Source organism: Epinephelus moara, chromosome 18 (assembly GCF_006386435.1).
Source record: "Epinephelus moara isolate mb chromosome 18, YSFRI_EMoa_1.0, whole genome shotgun sequence".
Classification (NCBI taxonomy): domain Eukaryota; kingdom Metazoa; phylum Chordata; class Actinopteri; order Perciformes; family Serranidae; genus Epinephelus; species Epinephelus moara.
Window position 1 is genome coordinate 3,745,621 of NC_065523.1, and position 11,389 is coordinate 3,757,009.

The window sequence follows — 11,389 nt, forward strand, 5'->3', positions numbered from 1 at the left end:
TACGTTACGTCGGTTTATATTCTGTCGGCTCCGCTCAGTGTTTTCAGCTCCGTTTTGTTTTGAAACACTTAACGTTAGCAACATAGCTGCTAATACGGCTATTAGCTACTCAGCTAGTATTAGCTCCTAAGTGTCTTAAACGAAAAACGGAAAACCTAGTCGCCGTTTAGGAGGACAGATACGGCTCAAATGTCCCATATACGTCGAGAGTTAGACATTATGACAATCTTAGTAAAACCGAAGTCCCTCACACAATAACTAACGTTTGCATAGCATAACTTGCAATGGCTGTAAAGCTGTGGATGATGGTCACGGAGATGAGCCAGCAGATTTGTAGTGCAGAACATGCAGAAAGAAAGTTGCTGCGAAGGGTAGCAAACCCTTCGCAGCAACTTTCTTTCTGCATGTTCTGCACTACAAATCTGCTGGAATATAAACTTCGCAGGATAGTTGTCCTGCACCAGCTGTCCCTCGGCATTCTTCAGAAACCCAAAGTACGCCCACACCTCAGACTTTGTGCGTTTAGTTGGGGGGAAAATGTCCTGAGTGCCGCTATCACCACCTTCCACCATGTTTTCATTCTTTGTGTTTACATATGCTACGCATTCACGCAACGCCTGCATCGCGAGACTTGAATGAGGCTGTTACACATATAGATATATATATATCTACACACACACACACATATGATTGATTGATTGATTGATTGAATTGATTATCTGGGAAATACAAGTAAAGAGGGAAACGGTGTCAGTATACAGAAACAGACAGGAGGTGTGCGTCACTGCGACGCTGAGCGTTAGGGTGGGCGAGTTCAACGTTGTGTAAACAAAGTGGTGTTCTGAAAACACCCCCATTTTCACAGGTACCTTAGCCTCTCCCTTCCACCACAGGAAATAAACTCATGGCAGGACAGTCATAGGCCTATTTCTCTCTCTGGGCAAAGCAGAAAAAAAGTGTAAAAAGATAAAGAAAAAAGAAAAAAAGAGGTAAAAAGAGGCACTTTCTATTTTTTTAAGAAATAGTTTTGTTTAAGTTAAATATAAATACAGGCTTTAGGTTGATATGTTAGGACTTAGGATTTCATTGAAGGTACAGATAGTTCAGTGTCTGTATGTTGAAACCTGACAATAAATATTGTCGAAATGATGTGGAAATGCAAATTGGTGATTTTGTTTAGCCAGGGTTCAGCTTTTTGGTATGAAGTGCCATTTTAAATGTTCTTGTTAATGAGTGTTCTATATCAATATGTCATTCCCCCGCTCCTTAAAATGCTCCAAATAAACTTTGGCTATGTTCTCCCCTTTTGTTGTTTGAGGCATTGGTTTTAATAAGAAGCAGAGCTCCTCCCTTACAGTCAAATCACTCTTGCTCTTCAGTCTCTTGCTGTGACCGCCTAATGTGCTGTGTCATTCACTCATCAAGTGCAATGCTAAAGTTGCATTCCCTTTATAACATTCTCTGTTCCTTTTTTCCCCTCTCCAACAGTCCATCGAGTTTCGAGTTTCAGGAAGGATAATTGGTCACAGCTGATCAGATCAGATCAATGGATGAGAGGACCAACTGTTTGAGAGTGAAACCAAACTTTTAGACCGAACACAACAAATGGTTAAGTTTTATTTTAACTTTTGCCCAGAGTACAAGTACATTGAGTAACTTAACAGTAGGCTTTATATAATCCAACAGTGCTCTTAATAAAGATCCAGCTCCAAAAAAAAAAAAAAAAAAAAAAAATCAATACATGGTCAAAGTTGTGTTTTCATGACAGTTATTGCATGGCGCCGTAATTTCAAACTCAACACTTCCTGAATTTGTTTCAAATTAAAAGCCCCTTATAACCTCGGCTGAGAGAATCCCTCCATTTTCTAAATACGCTTTTATTGTGAAACATTTGTAGGAACTTGGTTGTGGAGGATTCGGTGACTTTTATGTTTGCATACGGTACTTCAAATGTAGCTCCTGCCATCTGCTGACGCTTTTTAGTTTTTTTTTAGGTTTTTTTTTTAATTTTTTAACTACAACAACATTTCAGGTGGCACATGAACAGACACAGTAACTGGAATAATAGTAAAACTAATAAAAATAGGACAAGAATAACCTGATGACATCACACACGTCGTCGAAAGATGACTGGGGATAATTGGCGAGTACCATTGTGTAGTGTGTCATGTCTGTCAGCCAAGTCACAGCACAAGCGTGTAATGGCAGTGACATAGTGACTTTCAGAACGGGCAGAAAAGTCCTGTAGTGTGTACCAAGCATAAATCCTCCTTTACCGTTTCTCCCTCTTGCATGTCGCTCATTTTCAGTGTGTGACTGCAGCGTGTGCATGAGAGGGGGAGGGGCTGCGGTTAGAGGCGAGCGGAGCGGAGCGAGGATCTTTCTTCAGAGCTGCTTTTCTGAAGCAAAACAAAAGTTTACATGTTCTAAAAAAAGAGAAAACATCCCATGTCCTGCGATGTGACTACCGCACATGCGAACACTGCGATGGTGATGGTGTTCAAATGATATATCGTGCAGCCCTACATTTGACCAAGTACAAGTAAGAGGTGGAGCACCATGCTATAGCATTTAGTTTAGAAGTAGCACACCGTGGGGCGTCGGTAGCTTAGTGGATAGTGCCGGCACCCCATATATAGAGGTAATGCCTCACTGCAGCCGTCGCGAGTTCGACTTCAGCTTGCAACTCTTTGCTGCATGTCGTCCCCCCACTCTCTCTCTCCCCAGTTCACAATCTTCACTCTGTCGTGTCCATTAAAGGCAAAAAGCCCAAAAAAATAATGTTAAAAAAAGAAAAGAAAAAAGAAGTAGCATACCGCTTGTTGGCCACCAGCATGGCAGTGCCGGACAGTGTATCTCCGGCCTTGGTGAAGAGGGGAGACTGCAGCAGACAGCGAACCTGGTACCAGTGAGTGAGAGGCTCTGTGGGCGCAGTGGACAGCCATACCGTCATCCTGCAGAGCGATGGTGGAAGGTCAGAACAACTGTGTAGGACGACTTAAAGGTATTTCTTAAGATTCAGCACACTCCACATCGGTGCTGACTGATAAACCAGGTTTTCATCATCATCACAATATGAACATACACCATCAACAAATTGCAAAAGACTACCAGAAATGCAATGAATTTAAAAAAAAATATTTACACATGCCATCAGGGCCTGACATTAACACTTGCAGGGATGCAAACAGGTGTATGGTCAAAAAAGAGAGAGCCAATCAAGTGGGTAGCGGTGACTTCTAGCCGACCGTAACCCCCGACCCCCCCGCTTCTCCCCCTCAAACAAGCCGTGTGTGCTGTGAGACTCTACTCACCTCTGTCTGCAGGGGCCCAGAGAGAAAGGTGTTTTTAAAAGTCTCTGTGTGTTCAGCTCTCAGTACGTCTGTAGCTTCTAACTGAATCTCTTTGTTTTGGAGTTCAGTTACTCTCTTGTGTCCTGTTTTTACTTTAGATATCTGCTTTATTTCACCGTTTCATGTTCACTATCAGCCATATTATTATAAACTCAACATTTCCTTTTTTTGCTGCTTCACAATAAAAGTTTTTACATAACAAAATAACATGGCACAGCATAGGCGAGCCAGCTCCTCAGGTCAAAACTCAGCTGTCCATTTATACAGTATCTCACATAAGTGAGTACACCCCTCCCATTTTTGGAAATATTTTATTATATCTTTTCATTTCATGGGACAACACTATAGAAATGACACTTTGATATAACTTAAAGTAGTCAGTGTACAGCTTGCATAGTAGTATAGATTTACCTTCCTCTGAAAATTACTCAAAACACAATCATCAACATCTAAACAGCTGGCAACATAAGTGAGTACAACCCACAGTGAACATGTCCAAATTGTGCCTAAAGTGTCAATATTTTATGTGCCAACCATTATTATCTAGCACTGCCTTAACCCTTTTGGGCATGGAATTCACCAGAGCTCACAGGTTGCTTCAGGAATCCTCTCCCACTCCTCCATGATGACATCATGGAGCAGATGGATGTGAAGACACCATGTTCACTGTGGGATGTACTCACTTATGTTGCCAGCTGTTCAGATGTTGATGGCTGTGTTTTGAGTAATTTTCAGAGGAAGGTAAATCTATACTACTATACAAGCTGTACATTGACTACTTTAAGTTTTATCAAAGTGTCATTTCTATACTGTTGTCCCATGAAAAGATATAATAAAATATTTCCAAAAATGGGAGGGGTGTACTCGATTATGTGAGATACTGTATCTAAAGGAGAGGGGACATTTCTTTTGAGTACAGCAATGTACACATCTTGGCCAGAAGCCATCTACATCAAACTGGAACGGCCATTGTTAAACAGAAGAAGTGGCCTATGACACCACTTATCACCCACTTTTAACTTTTTAATTTATACTTCTGCATTGAATCGATAGCGTAGCTACGCCATAGGCTCAATGTCAACGTAGAGCCTACGCGGTAGCTATGCTGTAGCCTGACGTGTACCTCCCCAGAATTGTAACTACTCGTCGCAGTGAGGCAGACCTCCTGTCTGTCTCTGTAAGCTGAAACCATTTCCCTCAGTGGAAACAAAGCTTTAACTTACTTTTATTTCACAGAGAAGAAAAAATAAATTGTGAAGACAATGAAGCCTCCACAAAAATAGCATTTTAAGTCTTGTGTGTGATTTATCCTTCAGGGATTTATACTTCTATACTACTATACTTTTATATGAGAAGAGGAAAAGATCACTAGTTGTTAGGCTAATTTATACAATATAAAATGCCATAGGCTTGTGCAAATACCGTTAGCATGTTGTATTTGTGGGGAAAATGTGTCCGGATTAACAAGTGTTTGTCTGTGAATGCTGCAAGTTATAGGGAAGCTGATTTGTGTACTTTGTGTACTTGTGTTTGAAACTGTCTCTATTAAGCCATGTTTAATGTGTGTTAATGTGTGTTTAATGCGTGTTTAATGTGTGCTTTGAATCAACTAAACTTTACAGCACTTCACAGAAACCTCTGCCGCCGACCAGTGTTTTGGAGGTGTAACTGCAGAGTGGCACAGACACACCACCGCACAAGTAAAAATGCTCACAACTGCATAGGTGACGTGCGTAGGGTCTACGCACAACCATAAATCTCACTTTACAATGCAGTCCTGAGTTTCCTCCCCAGACAGCTTAACACCCATTCACACCTGGACCCATCTCATCCTCTCATCAACAACCCACATGATGGCCGGGTGGGTCAACGACTGATGTGTGACCTTTATGACTCTGAATCTCAGAGTCAGCATCTTGGATGAGAGGTGAAACATCTTCAAGAAACTCGAGCAAGTCCAGTTGCCTTCAATATAGCACTTAGAGTTACGGTCTTTAATAATTTTGCCCCAGGGTTTGTTTAACATCAACGAGATTAACAGGGTTACAGCTTCACGCATCCACAGTAAAAGACAAATTCAAAAAGATTAGGGATGACCTGATCACATTTTTTTTGCATCCGATCCGAGTTCTTTATTTTGAAACCGAGTCCGATACGATAAGCATTAAGAAAGAAAAAAAAAAAGAATGCATCCAAGTTGTCCCATAAGGTTTGTTATTTTTTTAAATAGTATCCAAAAAGCTTATCGGTGGTTCAGCAGCACAAAATGTGAACAAATTCAATATCTTCTTCTTGTCTTCAACAAACAAAATAGGCCTATATCTTTTGTAGCGGTTTGACACATGAAACAAATATTTTTCTTTTACTAAGTCAAACCCCACAAAGAAACCATAAAACCCATAAAACAGGTCCCTTAACACCAAAATTAAATTGTTTTTAAAAAATTTAAATTATACTCAATTTTCAAAAATACAAATACAACTGTCATCAGTTTCAAGAAAGTATATATTTTTTTCACCAAAGAAAAGAAATGTTCTGTTCGGTTTAGTCAGTTCAATCTAGTTCAAACAAAAAACTCCACTCCGGGATTTCCAAATAACATATCACAGTTCAATTCAGTTCAATCCACACAGTTCGCTAAACAAAAGAAAACTCCACCCCAGGTTTTCTTGTAAACAAGGAGGTAAAGAAAATCCACTGTTTGCTCTGACTCAGTTCAGTTTCAAAACAATAAATCAACCCGGCCCGAAGGTTCCAAATAAGTAATAATGAAACAGAAAGTAACCCCCGGCGTTTGCCAACTCACGGTACCGTGTGTGAATGCCGTAACGCTCTGGCGTTGTTTCGGGCGTGAAGGCTCCACAGGATCCCTTGATATCCATGGCGGAATCTCTGAGGTGAGGCCAGTGGCCGGATGGATGATATTCCACAGGGAAGCGCACCTATTTCGCGGACTTTGAGCGGTTTAAAATGCAGTGGTAGGCCAAATACGCAGGGGAATTCTGGCTCATTTCTCACTCGCCAGCGACTCTCGCCATACTGCCAGGAGCGGCATAATGTACGGGCCGGTCTACGATCGAGCCATCCCACTGGCAATAGCACCGGTGGGTGTGTCTGGAGGTACCTCAGTGTCTGGAAGTGAGCAAGCCATCAGCTGATTGTCTTATAAAAAATATATATTTATAAAACATACAGGATCGCCACACTTTTTACCAATTCCGATTTTGTAAAAATAACATGATCGGCGCAGATACCAGATCCGAGGATCCCTAAAAAAAGATGATCTCAGATTTATTAAATCAATATCTATTCATTCAAATGTAGATCAATTAAAATCTGTTGAATTGATATTTTAACCCAGCCCTGGCTAATATGCCTTTCAATATTTGTTAATCACAAGTCACATATTAATCACAATGTTAGCACATAAAATAGATTTTCCTCATATTGTGCAGGCCAAATCCAAATTGGAGGTATTGTGTCTATCAGTGAGTGGATGACTTACACAGATCCCATGAACGCCACGTCAAACCAGAAAGCCAAGCCGTGCACCAGGCCTGAGTGCATCATGTGGAACTTAAAGGGAATCTCTATCCTGGGAGCCAAAAGAAAATGCAGGGAAAGACATATATTCATTACACATACATTTAATCATTTAATATACCTATTTACAGCGTGCACACATGCACATGCACACGCACACACACCTGTAGAGATCCTCTTCTTTGGCCTCCAGGAAGTTGACTGTGTATTTGACCGACTTGGCCATCAGAATACGGATGTCAAATGTGTCCTGTGGCACAACAACGCAAATTCAACACTCCCCCAACCAGTGTAAAGACGTATAAGTGTGTGTGTGTGTGTGTGTGTGTGTCTGTGTGTCTGTGTGCATGCGTTGGAAAACATACCACAATTGGCTGGCGGAAATACTCGTCCACTGCTGCTCCACGTAGGGCAGAGAGGTCCACACCATGGAAGGAGGGCTGGTACCTGAGGGCCACAATTCACTTTACATCCAAATCAAAAAGTTAAAAACGACAACTGCAAGTGGACATATTGGACCAATCACGTGCTTCAGAGGACACATTAACCCTTTGCCTGCCATGAATGCAACTTGTTATAGACTCCAATCAACAAAGTTATTTATGCATAAAGTTAATTGACTATTTGGATTCCCCAGTCCCTTTGGGGATTTATAGTGGCCAAAAATATCTTAACAGTATCATTATGATCTTCATCCAGATTTACTGATTTACTACCTCTGCAAAAGCATAAACATAAAATACACAACAAACACCAGTGGCTGGGATAAGGACAGGTGATAGCTTCATACAAGCTGTGACTTCTTTTGAGTATTCACTGTTAATAAGTCAGTGTTCGGAAATGCTGATGGACACAGTTGCAGTGGTACACAGCTCAAACAGTGACTACCTGGCATGTACTAAGAATGAACACACAACAATAACAGCATAGCTACTTGAACCAAATACTGAAGGCCCTAATTAAAACTCTTAGGTTATTTGGCTTTCATTATCTCATATGAATGGACTAGAATAACTGGTTCACTGTTGGATGCCTCCACGAACCAGTCAAACTGCAGTTACAGTTAACATGCATGTCTGTCCAGAATCATAAAGCTGCATGCAAAAGTTTGGATCCCTGATCAAAATTCTGTTTACAATGTACAGCTAAGCAAGTACAAGATAACACAATTTCCAAAAGGCAGTACGTGAAAGATGGCACATTTCTTCAATATTTTAAGCAAGATTACTTTTTTCATTTCAATCTTTTAACCAGGGATGCAAACAGGTGTATGGTCAAAAAGAGAGCTTGTCGAAGCGAAATTCTGAATATTAAAATACAATTTCAAAAAACACCATGGCAACCAAGACGTAGAGGACGCACTTCTGGACGGACGAGGAAACTACATTTATGCTCCGCCATCTTCTTTCATCATTAGCTTCCTCTTCGGGTAAACCGGAACTAGTTCAATACACACTATGTTAACAAGGACACAGCGCCGCCTATTGAGGCGGAGTCAGACGTACTTGGTCAGAAATTCGATTTTCTCTTCTGCATGTATACTCAGACAAGACGAGAAGTCCGACTTGACTGATTAGCCGAGCTATGAGCTTAGCTCGACTACTGCATGCATGTAAACGTACTGAGTGTGTTGCTGGTTGCAAAGCAAGTTCGATGCCGACTGACTTAACTCACACAAATCACGCAGATAGAACTGAATAAAAGCACACGGTGAAGCTTGTGATGCCGCTGTACACATTGCCCTTTCTGTGAGGAGAGCTGTGTACAGGAGGTCAGAGCTCTTGTAGCGTGGGCACGAATATCAGCCTGTGGGTCCTCCCCCGCTGTGGCATTTGTGTCATCATATTTCAAAAACAAAACCCAACTTCTCAATGTCTACAAAAATACAGATATTGAATTTAAAAAGTCAAGTCCTTTCAAGTTATCTGTCTCAAGTCAAAGTCATGCCTCAAGTCATGAATACCAAGTCAAAGTCATGTCGAGTATTCCATCAGTGGTAGTTGAGCTAGTCTCAAGTCCTCAAATTTGTGACTCGAGTCCCCCACCTCTGGGAAACGCAAAGAGACGCAGCATGGTTTGACTCGGCACAGCCAAAAGTGCTAATGGAAAACCTCTACCAGTAATACTACTTCTATCCGAATAGCGCTTAAGATGACAAATGAAGACTTCAGTATGTGACTTCTTCAGTGGTGCTAACGCCTAAGCCCAACAGTTACACATGCTTAACTGTCATTTACCAATTAAACAATGCTGAATAATATACCTGTGATAAAAACATTTATAATTCACTCTGCTGAGCCACTGACTTCCTCTGTGTTGTCAACAAACACATTTCCTGCGCAAGACAACCGAGGCTTGACTTGGTTTTAAATTTCAGAAAACAAACACAAAACATTAATAGTTGAAAACATGTTCTAGTAATTATGGAGTGGTATGCCTTCAAGTCAGGATAAATCTAATCACCTGGACAAGCCTAAATGTACTAATACAGTTATCCTTTGCTACCTGGTTAATATTAGTCAAATTATGTAACTTATTTTGGGTGTAAACTGTGACCCCTCCCTCCCAGCTTCATTCCCTCCTTACCAGAAATTAGCCTTGGTGAACTGTTCCATGTAGAGCTGCTCATCTGTGAAGGGGGCCAGGTGGACGTCACCAATAGTTGGAAACATTTTACCTATAACACACAGAGAAGGCCAGTCAAAAACAAGATTAAAGTACTGGCAGCAAATTACAAACCCCAATAAGAGTTGGATTTCTCAAGTGAAACATTAACACATGGATGCATACTTACCAGGGCCTCATCACGTTAACCAAGGGTTTACACAACTTCTTAAAGGAGCTATATGTAAGAAATCTAAAGCAAATAGTCGTAAAATCCTCCTAATATGTCACAGAGACTAAGGAATAATGTTCATATAACATACTGATCTCACCGACAACAATAGTACGGCCAGAATATTCGCATTTAAAAAAAATATTTTACGGTCCACAAATCATGTTTATGTTTTGAATTTGTGTTTTGGCCTGTTGCGCCACCCACCGCCGTCTACCAGTCACGCAGTCAGTAGAGTCTCAGCATCACTTAAAGTTACGACTGAGCTACAGCAGCACGGCAAGCAGCATTAGCAGTGTCCCGGTACATAACATTAGCAGCCGGCTCCTCCGCTGTATCCTGGCAGCAGCGTTAGCAGCAGAGAAGCCGGACTTGCTCGAATGGTCCGCTGGAAAACCGAAGATCACGGACGTGGCGACACGGCCCTGCCACGGCGGCCGCCCGTGGGCAAACAAATCAGTCTCCAGCGTGCCGCTGTCCAGCAACCTCGAATCTGTAGGGGAGGGGGGGCGGACACGACTCACGGCAGTATTTTGAATTTGAGTGCAGTAACCGTTTTGGCCACATTCTTACATACAGAGCCTTTAAACATCAAATTCAAGGACTATTCGACGACTTTTCAGGCCCTGTTCCCTCAAATTCAAAGACCCAACAAGGCAAAGATTGAGATAGGGATTGAGGTTTCAAGGCCGTAACTACCATTGAGGACACCAAGGTCATGACCTTGGTATTTTTTTCTGACCTAAATGAATGAATAAAATGAAAATAAAAATAAACCATTTCATTGGTGGGAGGACCGATGGAAGGTGATTGAGTGACTCTCTCTTCTCAATAATAACAATTATTAAATTTTTTTTTTTTTTTTTTTTTTTTAATTCTGGTACTCTTGTTTGATCGACGCACTCACGCAAGCACGGTGTTTAGTGGGGTGACTTGAGAACCTGCCAGGCTGCCACTCAGACTATCTGAAGCAGGCGTGGACAGCAGTCAGCAATCGAGCCAGGTAACTGAACAAACTAAAATAATTTCAGTGTGGGCTGCTTGCTTGCTTGCTTCTTGTAATTCTTCGATGCCATTCATCTCGAGATTATTATTAACAAGAGGCAGCGGCTGGCTGTACTTGCATGAAGTAACGTTGCAATGAATGAATGAATGAATGACACATATGAAATGTTAGCAAAACGTTAGCTTGCTATCTTAACCAAGCTAATTTACTGCTAAGTTATGCAGTCAACCTAACTAATGTGGTGAAAACACATGAAAGGGATAGTTCAGTATTTTTGAAGTGTGGCACCCCCATACTGAGGGGGCATTTGTACCTCATACAACCCCACTTCAAAAATACTGAACTATCCATTCAAATCCAGCTGCTTCCCAACGTTAATCTTGAGCGCTTTCCATCAGTTATAGCATACTGATTTCTATTACACAGGATGAGATGGACTCTGCACTAAACTAGCTTGGTTAAAATAGCTAACTAATTAGTCTAGTGCTAACGTTATATAACTACAGTTCGCTGACTTAGTTGTGTGGTAACCCAGAGGCCATTATTCACTTGTCAATTGACCATGTGTTTGCTTTCTACACACACGGAGGGAGGGAGGGAGGGAGGGAGAGAGAGAGAGAGAGAGAGGGGGAGAGAGAGAGAGAGAGAGGG

The 11,389-nt window shown here is 41.4% G+C and overlaps 1 protein-coding gene across 3 annotated transcripts in view; it reads right to left on the reverse strand.

The window, feature by feature from the left end:
- carm1 (coactivator-associated arginine methyltransferase 1) overlaps positions 1 to 11,389 on the reverse strand; it is a 75,352-nt gene that overhangs the window by 28,710 nt on the left and 35,253 nt on the right. For all 3 annotated transcript variants that reach the window (XM_050070101.1, XM_050070102.1, XM_050070100.1), the window contains exons 7-11: positions 9,483 to 9,573; positions 7,262 to 7,343; positions 7,061 to 7,146; positions 6,859 to 6,948; positions 2,817 to 2,954 (exon numbers count right to left, since the gene is read on the reverse strand). In XM_050070101.1, the coding sequence (XP_049926058.1) occupies positions 2,817 to 2,954; positions 6,859 to 6,948; positions 7,061 to 7,146; positions 7,262 to 7,343; positions 9,483 to 9,573 (487 nt within the window). The remainder of the gene's footprint in view (positions 1 to 2,816; positions 2,955 to 6,858; positions 6,949 to 7,060; positions 7,147 to 7,261; positions 7,344 to 9,482; positions 9,574 to 11,389) is intronic.